A 13,328-nucleotide genomic window follows, 5' to 3' on the forward strand; every position below is an offset into this window, starting at 1 on the left:
CGATTGATTTTTATTTCCAATTAATGTACACTACCTTCAATCTTCTAAGAAGAGTACATTTTAATTGTGATGCAGTTTTAATCATTATAGTTTTCTGTGATAGCTCTAGTAATGTTTTAATAATAAGCTGCAATGATTGAAAGAAAACTAAAATATGTACTATGGACAAAACTTCAGTTTAATATATACTTTAGTGGAAATATTAAATGTATTGTTGCCAATATCCACAATATACAATGGAACGCCAATTTCCCAGATGTCCAACTATCTGGACTCCTTACATCTATCTGCACTAGGCAATTTTAAAAAAGTAACACGTTATTAAAAAAAAATCTAAAACATAAATTACAATCACATCCACATCTCATAAAGATTGATTCAATAGTTGTAGCATAAAACAGCAAAAAAAATAATAAATAATTTATTTTTTATCCCTTAAAATGTTAAAATTCAAAAAATCTAAAAATGGTTTTAAGATAATTATCTGAAGAGTATTTGTAAGCCCAAATCGAATGAATATCTCGTTTAGTATAATCGGAAATGGGGAAAATTTACAATCATTGTCAACATTTTTTTACCTCTCATCACTTTCAAGATAGAATTTTAAAAAAATCTAGAAACTGGTTTTTAAATACTTTGCTACCAAGAAATTGAAAAAAAAAAATAATTAATATTACCCCATTTTAACTCTTTAAACTCAGAATCTAAAAAAATACTTTCTTAATGTGCAGTTACATCATAAGAAAAATATGTATACAAATTTTCATTAATTTATCTTCTGTAGTTTTTGATTATCAGTAAGTAAGTAAGGACATATTTTATTTATATATATATATATATCGCATGTTTTCAGTTCATATAATAATCTGGTTTGATAATTAAGGATATTGAGAGACAGTACACGTAAAAATGTCTTATAAATACAATTTATAATAATGTAACTCTGGTGCTGTTAACATAAGTATCAATATTGTTAGGGATTGTTAATATCATGTCTGCAACAAAACAATTGTTTTATCAATTACAGAAAAAAGAGAGATCTTAGAAAAATTGGATAATGGTAATCAGATGAATATGGTTCAGGAACATCCACTCTTTCAGATATTTAGATAAGTGGAGAAACCATTATGATTAATGTTTTGCAACTCAAAAAAGAATAAAGTATTTCCAGTAAGACAATGAAGAAAGCATCAAATGATGAGGGGAATTGAGCTCTTTTGGTGATTTGTTCAAAAGTGATCTCTTGATAAACCAATTAGTGGATCAATTCCAGTAGAGAAAGCAATTACTTTAATAAGAATCTAAATGGGAATGAAAATATTATTGCAAATACAGGTGGCTTCAAAATTTTAATCAGCATGATGGAATTTGGGAACTTTAAATTCATGGAGAATCATCAGCAAACATCCCAGTAGCAAATGAATTTATTCAACAATTTTCTGATTCTTTTAAAATATTATGATGAATACTTTGCTTATAAAGTACTTTGTAATTAGAAATTAGATTTTTATTTCTTGTACATATATCTTTTGTTATGTTCTTGTATGTTATGTAAATCTTTGTAATTTTTATATCCAGGTCTGAGCACAGGAGGTAACTCTCGGCTGAACTGATTCATTCTATTTATAGAGGTCTATCATGTTACATTTGAGTACCTGAATAAATTGAATTTAATTGAAAATTGTGACAATATGTCCTTGAATGGAAAGCTCTTCCTAAGATAACTTTATTTCCCAGCAAAGAAGAATCAGCTCCAGGCTACAAAATATTTGACACTGTTGGTTGGTAGTAGTAACACAACTTGAGATCATCGATTAAATCTTATACTGATTGAATTAGTCAAAAAGATCATAGAGATGACCACAAGAAAAATTTTTTTTTTTCTAGCAAATTTTTTCAGATTGATATGATTATTTCTATTTAATCCTGGACAGACAACTAAATGTCTTTATCAACACCTGGACACTATATTACTAGAATGAACAATTAGTTAAAAATACCAAACTTAAAAATTAAATTACAGAGTTATAAAAGAAATAAAATCAGCAATTAAAATGCTCAATATCAAAACAAAAATATTTTTTATACAGTACAGCATAATGTGAAGTGCCTATGTCATATGTTAAAGGCGAAATAAAATCACAATGACACAATATTAAAAATATAAATTTGTTTTGTCTTCACTCATTTGACTGGTTTGAAGCAGCTTGCCAAGATTCCCTATCTAGTGCCCGTCATTTAATATTGGTAAATCCCCTACATCCTACGTCCCTAACAATTTGTTTTACATATTCAAAGCATTGCCTGCCTGCACAATTTTTTCCCTTCTACTTGTCCCTCCAATATAAAAGCAACTATGCCAGGATGCCTTAAGATGTGGCCTATAAGCCTGTCTCTTCTTTTAACTATATTTTTCAAATGATTCTTTCTTCAATTTGCCGCAACACCTCTCCATTTGTCACTTTATCCAATCATCTGATTTCTAACATTCTCCTATTACACCGCATTTCAAAATCTTTTAATCTTTTCTTCTCAGGTACTCTGATCGTCCAAGTTTCACTTCAATATAAAGCTACACTCCAAACATATACTTTCAAAAATGTTTTCCTGATGTTTAAATTAATTTTTGATGTAAGCAGATTATATTTTTGACTGAAGCTTTTTTCACCTGTGCTATTCGGCATTTTATATCGCTCCACCTATAGTAATTCTACTTCCCAAGTAACAAAATTCTTCTATCTTCATAATCTTTTTCTTGCCCTATTTTTATATTCAGTGGTCCATCAACATTATTTCTACTACATTTCATTACTTTCATTTTGTTCTTGTTTATTTTCATGCGGTAGTTCTTGTGTAGGACTTAATCCATGCCATTCATTGCTTCTTCTAAATCTTTTTTACTCTCAGATATAATTACTATGTCATCAGCAAATCGTAGTATCTTTATCATTTAACCTTGTACTGTTACTCCGGATCAGACTTTTTCTTTAACATCATTAACTGCTAGTTCTATGTAAAGATAAAAGTAACGGGGATAGGGAACATCTTTTTTTCAGACTCCCTTTTTTATTACGGTTTCTTTCTTATGCTCTCAACACTAAATTTTTTTAAAATGCAGAACATTTTATTCCAGTCTACATTATCAAATGACTTTTCTATGTCTATAAATGCCATGACAATACAAATATAAATGCCATATAAGCGACAAGTTGGTGGGTCACACTATACGACTCCTGTTGTATTGCCCAAAGGAATTCTTGCATCCAATCTTTCCCAACTATCCATCTGCTTGGCTGACTCTGAGGCAAATCACAATTAACAACTGAGGTAAAAACTGGTCTATAACTGCTTCTAAAGTTTTAGGACATGTAGTGGGTAAGACATGAAAGTAGGGATGTTGAACACAAAGGCAGATCAACAAATGAAAATGTACCAGATGAAGATGACATAAATGTGTATGACCCATTGTTCAATATGCAGAGATAAAAGTTATGCGTCATTCAATCAACTATAGTACCTAAAGAAGAACATAATGATGAATAGTAAAGGTGTTGAAATCACCAATTATTAGGCAGGACAAAGGTATTTGGGAAAGCAGATTGGAAAGATCGTCTTCACTGATACTGGAATTTGGGGAAAAGTATAAGTTGCAGATATTCATTTTAAATGATGCCAATACTTTCACTGAGCTGCAGGGATGTTTATAGCCAGGGGAATCTGTGCGGCTAATCAACCTCCTTCAGGAAAACAGCCACACCTTCATGTCCTCTACCTACACTTAGCCGCATCTCTTATAGACCTAGCTGCGAGAAGACACTTCATTATGGGGAAGGAGGTGAATTTCCTGCAGACAATGTACCACAGAATTTTCTTCCTTTAGTAAAAAAAATATATAAACCCTGCATGTAGATTATAAAATACGATCCAGTTTTTCTTTTTGGTGTTTATAACCTTTAGGAAGTAATTTGCTTCTTCAGGCACTTCATTTATCACCATATCTGTAAAGAGACCTCGAGATGTGGTGGGGACCTGGAAACCTTGGAGGGCAGAGATACCATACCAGGCAACAATTTTTTTTTTTTTTAATACATCCCTTCATAGGGATTTTGATAGTTTGCTGCATATTTGGTACAGCAGGAATTTTATTTGGTGATGTACTGATTGAGTGATTTTCAATAAACTGCTCACTATCAGTCTTTCCACCAAAAATATCCTCCTTTTTCTTGCCTAAAAAGAATTCAGTGACGAAAAAGCAGACGTAAGGAATTTTATCTGGTCTGACAAATCCTAGACCAATTTGGTCGGTTCTTTCCATGATGGACATGCATTCTCCTTTTGCACATTATTAGAAAGAGCCTGGACAAAACTTAACAGTGCGTTGTATAGGATTCCTCATGTTGAGGGATTTTCTATATTCCTGACAAGCTACACAAAAGGACACTTTCTGCTTGGTACAAATTTTTAATAAAGCCTGTTCCTCCTTGGAAAGGGGGCAACCTCGAAACAATCTTGAAGTTTTGCCAAATGCGAACCTTTACAATTAATACATTTTTCAGCTTCAAAGCATGCACTATCATCATGTCCTGTACGGCTGCAATGCAGACAAATCTGTTCCCTCGTGCAACCAATTTTGTTGTGATCAAAACCCTGATACTGTAAGCAGCATCTTGGGTTTGGTATGAATGGTCACACACAGACAGAGAGGTAGCCAAGTCTTATTCGCTTAGGAACAGTTGGAGTAAAAAAGGTTAGGATAAGTGAAAATGTTGACACAACCATTTTACTTATTCATAATCCTCTGCACAGAAGTGACTGACTGCGATGATAGATCTTCTGATATTTCAGATAATTCAATACCAGCCAACTCATGGTAAAAGATCACTCTTAGAAAGATACACTCTCCTGCTGGAATTTAGTGTATTATTGGGCTCCACTATCACTTTGTCCTTCCCCATGCACCTAAGGGCTAGGAGTTTCCGACTCTTGTTATCATTACTTACCTGGGCACCATTACTAAGTTTTTTAATAAATTTCGAAGCCAGAGCTGTTATTATGCACTTACTTATTACAAAGAGAGAAACCTTAGAAAAGGATTTAACTTCCTTGTTACACTTTACTAAAAGAAACCATACATTAAATAATTTAGCACCCTCTGTTACATTACTTGTTTCTTTATCGTTCGATACCTCTTCAGCTGAAAAGGTTGGTCGAAGTCTTTTCAAACTCCCAGTTTGTTAGTTTTTTCAAGAGGACCAACAAGTACTGAAATATTATTAACTAAAACCGAAATTTTGTTCCCAAAGGACCAGCGATTCAACAGAAGACTCCAGCACAGCGTTCGCATACTGGAGAAGGTAGGGTTATGTACAGTTGGGTTCACCCTGGTTTCAGAGGACATGAAAAGAACTCTTTTGGCTGATAATGAAGATGTACGTGGCATAATTAAGATAATCAAAGACATTAATCTAAAAGATTGCTGTTTTATGTGGCCTATGCATGGAACTCTGACAGAAAGGTGATATTAGCAAAGAATGTGGAATGAAATTTTAAATAAAACAATGCCAACAATACTGATGTAATGCATCGTGAAGATTTTATAACGTAAGGAATTTTACACAAGAGATTTCATATCGGGCAATACAGACTGTGATTTCAAGAATGTTGATGAATGGATCATTAGTGATGACAATAACCCAGGGTACCAAATTTTGTGCAATGATGAGATTGTAGTTACCATATATGATCAGCCAACAGCTCAAAAGAAGGCAATGACTTACATCCAGGGCTGTCTCACACAAACTTAATTTTTGTCCATCATTATTGAACAGTTAAAGCATGATTCTATACAGATTCTTTGTTAAAATGATTATGTGATCTCGTACAGTTGCCGCCAAATAACGGTGAGCTTGGAGTGGCGACAATTACTACCCAACGTATCATACATCATGTTTATGCTACTAAGAATTAACTAATCATGGTGTGCCAATGTTTTAGAGAACAATAGTATAGCAGATGTGCGGGCTGATCATCCAAGCGCACTGTTACATGTTGGCTACTGTAGCTCCTAAATGAAGATCAACATACAAGCAAATATACATTCTTGATTTTTTAAAAAAAGAAATAGTATTTTTAAAGGTATGTTTAAATTATTAAATGTTAGTATTATTAAAGTTTTATTCTATGAAACGTACTGTAATTTTTTTTCTATTTTTTTAACAGTTTTAAAATAATATATTTTTATAATAAATGCAATTTCTCTTCAATATGTTTTTGTAAGTTTTTGTAATGACATTTTTTATAAAACAGTAAGGTAGTAGTAAATTTTAATTTATTTAAAATAGTTTTTATAAATTCAGATTCTTTTATTAGCAAATTTCTACCACATTCGATTTTTGTAACGGCTAATTGTATCTGTTTTTTATTATACTGTACTTACTTATGTTCTGAGTATCTTTTTACTATTATTTTTTATATTTTCATATTTTTATTAAGTATGATACCCATTATACATCGAAATGGTATGTCCACACTTATGATGCCTTTTTTAATTTTCCATTTACCTGGATTTGGCCTTGTAAATGGCAGTCTGGATAATCGGCATTCCATTGTATTTTACACATGTTATCTTAAAATATAAAATAACATTATTGTTGTATACAATGTTACTGTAGACAGAAAAACAGATTGTTGTAGAACTGATTATGTTATTTATTTCATAAAAGTTCATCAGCAATTAGTTATATTTTTATGATGATGTATAAATGAAGAAAAATATCATATAAAAGATTGTCAAAAATGATCAAATCTCCAAGGATCTGTTTATTTTTAGCTTATATTTAAGACATAAGTTTGCACTTATAATTTATTAACTATTAATCTCTATAACTGTTAATCTCTTAAAAGTAAAAGAATAAAATTTTTAATTTATATCTTACATTCCTATTATGGCACCACCAAGATGTGCTGCATGATCTAAAAATTGCCACTTAAATAAAATACCAGCAGCATCCAATGTCATTATTGCTTTTATAGCCTAAAAAAATAAAAATTATTAAATTTACTTCTTAATGCAAAACATACCTCTTAATACAGACTAGTTAAGGCCTGTCAAATAAAATAATTATTTCTAATAACAATTTTGAAGCAAATATAATGAATGAAAATATAAAAACAATTTCCATGTTTGTATTTTATATATATACGAGCATATCGCATTGTTATCACTTGTTTATCACATTGAATTCCTCTAAAATTTAACAACTTAAAATGATGAAAAATCGTGTTTTTTAATATTTAAAACATTATTGTTGTACACAATGTTACTGTAGATAGAAAAACAGATTGTTGTAGAACTGATTATTTTATTTATTTCATAAAAGATTAAATTTTGAATATGTAAGATGTAAAGATAAATTTAGAATTTTAAATAGACACTGATAAAAAAAATAGATAACTGATGGTCAAGTCTACCCTATATATTCGACTTGAATGTCAAGGGAATCTTTCTTAATCTTTTTATACACCTATATTTTTAATCTTCTAATTATGAATGACTTGTCTTACATCTAGAAGCTATGTTCTTCACAAATTTATATACTTAAAATGAGAAAAGTAGAAATGCAAACCGAGGTTTAGCTAATAAAGGAAACAAAAGTAAGTTAGATTACGTAGAAATTATATTAATTTGATTACATTATTATAAATTATGTAATATAAGAATTACATAATTTAATTCTTATGAATATAAATATTACATAATTTGGTTTAGAAATAAATATTTTTCAAGGAATAATTACAAAAACCATTTATTAACTAAATAATCCCTATTTAAGTTATCTGAAATTTTGGCATTGGTATATTGGGAGATTTCCTCCACTCCTTTTAAAGCGGGCAAGAAAGGACAGTTGGTGCACTTCATTAATAACTATTTTACACTTGTTTAGTAACCACAATATGTTACCAGGTATTGATAATGTTTTTGTCTAAAAATTCATCTTTTCTTTCCCATAAACATTCTTTTGACATACTTGGAAAGAAAATTATCTGGTACCCGCCTATAATATTCCAATCTCACCTTCTCATGTTCATTTTTTTGATTGTCAGAACCGCAAACCTATTTTTATGATGATTAAGATTTTATAAATCATTACACAATAGCAATATGCATGCTGTCTAAAATACTAAATAAAGAAATGGACTGAAAGATAATTCTGGTTAATCAAGATATTTAGTGATCTGATCACTAAAGTACTATTTTAAATCACGATTACTAGGTTTCTACTGTATTACTGTACAGTAATCACAAAGTGTAAAACACATTTAAATTTACATAAGCATAGACTAAATATCATTAAAAAAAAAGAAAAAAAAGAACTTGCAAGTAAGTAGTGTTTTAGTCAAATTAACCATTTAGCTTTTCATCATTAAAATTATTCATAAACAAATTGGATGTTAAGTATTATTCTTTTTGACTAGGATGGTAGAAACGGGGATTTACTAAACCTTCCCTTGCTATGGAGCAGACAAAAATAAACTAAGTATTTTTCAACCACATAGGCAATTAGATTACAGTGCATTCAGAAAATTGCTGTGCACAAGAAAAAAAGTAATGAAATTTTCTTAGTATTACTTTATAAAAATGGATATTGTAATTACTAGAATAGTTTATAAAAAGTGTTGAAAATGACCTCCTCCAACATCAGAACAAAACTGCACACATTTCAATTTGTTTTCAAACACTTTAACCAGCTGGTGTACTGGAATGTCTCTTACGTATGTCGTTAATGAGGATTTTAGTTCATCAATTGTGTGTGATCTGTTGTGATACACTTCTTGTTTCACTCCTGTAGAAAGTAAGATAGTCAGAATGGGTGATTGTGCAGGCTACGAACCCCTTCAAATGATTCAAAGACATTGATCCGAAGACATTTCATAAAAACATAATTGACCTGTTAGTTGTGTACACTGTGGCACAATCTTGTTTGAACAAACCGTGATAATTTCCATTTCTGTTAACTGACTAATGAAGTTTGTTAAAACAGCACAATAACAGTCACTATTAACTGTATTTTTAAAAAAGTTTGGACGCACAATGCGTATTTGACCCAGACTCCAATTTTTGTAAGATTGTTTGTGTAATTCATTGGGGTTGGGGTTCTGTCAGGAACAAGACATAGAGAGACAACAGGACTCTAAGGCACGCAGATTCACGATGGATGAGGTGACCTGGGCAATTGGTAGATTGGGTGACAAACGGAGTCCTGGATCTGATGGGATTCCTGCACTGATTCTCAAAAGCCTTGTGAGATGGATCTTTTGGGAGATCATGGTTAATAGTGGTCTGGAGAGTGGCTTCTTCCTGGTTTGCTGGAAGGAGGTATGGGTGGTCTTTCTCCCCAAGGGAGGGCCAGCAGAGTATCATCCTATTTGCCTGTTAAATACCACGGCTAAAGTGGTTAAAAGGATGCTGGCAGTAATTGATGAACTAAAAGCTGGGATGGATATTCACTTAAACCAATATGGCTTCTGAAAGGGAAAGTCGACTACCCAGGTGATCTCAAGAGTGATAAACTGGGCTGCGAGAGAAAGAGAGGGCACATGGAGAACGAGGAATATGCGGATGATGATTTTGTTAGATGTAAAGAATGCATTCGGCTCCATACTGTGGGGATCCATTATGGAGTCACTGAGAGAGAAAGGCATTACTAATTAACTGTGCAGGCAGGTTGGAGATTATCTAAAGGATAGATGGGCCACAGCTGATACACAACAAGGCAGTTATTGGTTTCGCTGTTTGGAGGTGTTCCACAGGGGTCAGTGCTGAGGCCCCTGCTTTGGAATGTGGTTTATGATGGCGTGTTGAACCTTTGTCTGCCAGCACAGACGGAGACCATTGCATATGCCGATGACCTTGTGGTCCTTGTCAGCGGAAGGACGGAAGAGGAAATACAGACAAGAGGCAATTCTGCATTATCTTTAACTGACAAGTGGATAAAACACATGGACTGAAACTGGTGGTTAACAAATGTAAGTTAATTTGTTAATCAGGGCCCAACATAATTGGGCCCCGATTATAGGCAGTATAAACCCCTCCCCTAGTAGTTATAGGCAGGCAAGAAAATGTACAGACTGAGTCACGGTCCTTGGAAGGGGGCTCAGGAATGACATAGTTGGGCCTGGTTAACCCCAAGATATGGCTTTCATGCTGAAATTTCCAGCAGCTTCTGTTCGTTTAGTTTTGGTGGTCTTCCACTTTGAGCAATTCAATTCAGAAAACTAGTGCTTTATTAAATCGATATACTTGTTACCTTCATGAAAAATGTGTTCAATGAGAAAAATGCCCTCCTCAACAGAAAGAAACATTATATTTCTTGCAACAATTGACTCTGATAAATGAAACAACATGAATTGAAGCATGTTCAATCACAGCTCAACAACTGACATCTCGGTTTATTACACCCAATGGTTGTCCACAGAGCAACTAACCTAACGTCGAAAGGAATGCACCACATAATTATAAAGCATCTGCACAGTGCATAAACACTGAAATAAAGCCTACCTGTAAACTCAAAAAAGAAAAAAAAACACTATTATACTATAATAAAATTTTTAAAATAAATTTTAATTAATAAAATATTATATGTAATTAAACTTACATGATGAGCTTTAAAATGTACAAATGGTAAAAATATTAGTGACATCTCAGTATCTGGGTAGGCAGTACAAACATAACCAATGATGGCCATTATAGCACCAGACTATAACACAAAAATTTATTCCAAAAATACAAAATTACAGCGTTAATCAAAACTAATATAACCTAAATAAATTAAATACTAAGTTAAAATTAACTTAATTGAGTTTATTACTTATTTAAATTTATTTTGATAGGGATAAGTCAACAACTGTTATGCTAGTGCTTACTCAGTATTTAGTAAACCAAGTAGGGAAGAGGGACCCCACCTTTTTCTTTACTGCAAGGCTTTTGATTACTTGGATCATGTACTAGTAAGTGAGAAGTGTGTAGTGTCAATGAATATGCTCGGAGCATGCCTGCAGAAAGTTGAAGTATAGATGCTAATCGATAATGTTAGCTAAAAGTGTTTTTCAGTGTTACTGGATAATTAAATTAATTAATTATAAGTGTTTCACTTGTTCTATTTTGGATCTCACAGTCTTGAAAACATTTTTTTCTTGGCAACCACTTACCAGAACAACCTGTTTTAATTTTTACATATCACTTAATACGGCTTACTGGTATTAAAAGCAACAATACTGGTAAGAAATACATGCAAAACCAGAAAGGTCAACTTTAGAAGAAAATTGTTACATAATATGAGCAAGAGAAGACATGTCTGACACAGGATATCAAAATTTTGCTTGAAAAATCTGCTTCTTGTGCTAAAGAAAACTACTATGGAGCAGATGAATTTTACCTGAAAACAAAAGGAATAAGGAATAGATGAGATTTTCATGAAATGTTCAGATCGTACAACAGCCAAAAGATATTAATGAAGTTACCAGAGTATTATGAAATAAATAGAATGAAATAAGACATTTCATAGTCTAATTTTGGTCTGATGTGAATGAATAATGAACAAATAAGCAATTAAATTCTGGAATAATTTTTTTTCTTTCCATTAGTCTTTTATTTTAATTTTATGTATTCTTTTAGTGTGCTTGTAACAAGTTTACATTTTCAAAATCATTTACATGCTATACTTTTATATTCTGTATAACACATTGGAATGTTTTTTTATGGTGATTTCATATTTCCTGAAAAATTATAATTTCACTATAATATTAAAATTTGAATTTTTTTCTAATTACGTGAGCTTTTCATAACTACAACACAAAGAATGCTTCACTAAAAATCTAAACAATTAAAACTAAAAAAACAATGTAAACCATTTTATGGTTCATCACTGCTCTCTTTTCTAAAAAATAATGTCGCATAGAAAGGAAACTTGTTAACTGCTACAGGCAGATAAAAGCAGTGACACTAAAGAAAACTTCCTAAAGATATTATTAAGAGAAAGATTTGTATAAAAATAGAATACATAGCAACCTATTTTAACAGTTTCTATATTAATATAGTAAATCGATGACTAGGTGAATGATTTGATAAAATTGTATTTAAATTAAACAGTTATAAAAATAAAATTAATTGTCAAAGATAATATTATAGTTAAAGATAACATTATAATATTATACTTAGCACTTATACTAGCGCACAAAAACCATTACAATTTTATCACAATAATTGACATTGTATTAAATACATATAGAGAATACTCATATTAAGAGTTAAATTAACTAAAAGTTAAGTTAAAATACAGAATGCATAATTTTTTGTCACTTATAAAATGATTCAGCTTAAAAATTTTGATGAAAAAATTTGTTTAAATCACTGGGGGCCAGATAAGGGCAGTATGGAATAAAATATTTAAAAAATCCCCAACTTCTTTCTTATACCAGTGAAGAAATATCAAAAGCCGCTTCCATGCATTGTTTATTGCTTTCTTCAGACAGCAGGTCAATGAACTCATCGGTACAAATTTTTTTGTACTTTAGAGGTTCACTAACATATTTCTTACAACAGACTTTGAAAATCTGTGTATAATAAATAATCTGTCAATAATGAATGAGTTGCCGATTTTTATGAATCTCAATTAATATCAATTTTCTGATTCAGTTTTTCAGTCATAAGAGAAAAATAACCAGAACAATTTTTCTTGTAAAATATTGTATGAATGATGAGCTGATCGTTTTTTATTAAATATGATTCCCATTTTCTCATACTTAATTTACAACCTCATATACACTTTTCTAATTTGACTATCGATTTCTTTCTACAGGATGAGCTTTTTTAGTAGAAAAAACTGGATCATCCTTTGAATTGCAAATTTCAGAGAAATTCAGTGTTTTACATGTATTTCATACAGGACACAATAGTAATGTATTTAGTCATGAAATTTGGCTTAGAATGAGTTAATGTAATGGAATGGTTTTTATTTTCTGGATGACCTTTACAGTTATTATTTTCAGTTATTTTTTAAAATATTAAATTTTAAAAAAGTATTTTAATTATTAAAAAACTATATATACTTATATAAAGTAAAACAAAAAAAAAAAAAAAACATACTGCTCCCAATGAAAGCCCAGATACTCCAAAAGCAATTTATATAATAAACTAGTTAATGAGAATATGCAACCAGCCGCCATGTACAATCCAACAAATTGTTCTTTGCCCAGGGCAGCGACAGTTCCTAAAAAGAACAAAAACATTATAAACAATGTAAACGATACCATAATTTCTTTTATTAATA

The 13,328-nt window shown here is 31.2% G+C and overlaps 1 protein-coding gene across 1 annotated transcript; it reads right to left on the reverse strand.

The window, feature by feature from the left end:
• Positions 1-6,931: 6,931 nt before the first annotated feature.
• Positions 6,932-13,172, reverse strand: LOC142332797 (presenilins-associated rhomboid-like protein, mitochondrial). Its single transcript, XM_075379412.1, has 3 exons — positions 13,145-13,172; positions 10,656-10,757; positions 6,932-7,033 (listed from the first exon to the last, which is right to left on the reverse strand). The coding sequence occupies exons 2-3, from the start codon at positions 10,743-10,745 to the stop codon at positions 6,932-6,934; spliced, it is 192 nt and encodes a 63-aa protein (XP_075235527.1). The 5' UTR covers positions 10,746-10,757; positions 13,145-13,172.
• Between the last annotated feature and the right edge of the window lie 156 nt (positions 13,173-13,328).

The sequence above is a fragment of the Lycorma delicatula genome, chromosome 12 (assembly GCF_047948215.1).
Source record: "Lycorma delicatula isolate Av1 chromosome 12, ASM4794821v1, whole genome shotgun sequence".
Taxonomy (NCBI): domain Eukaryota; kingdom Metazoa; phylum Arthropoda; class Insecta; order Hemiptera; family Fulgoridae; genus Lycorma; species Lycorma delicatula.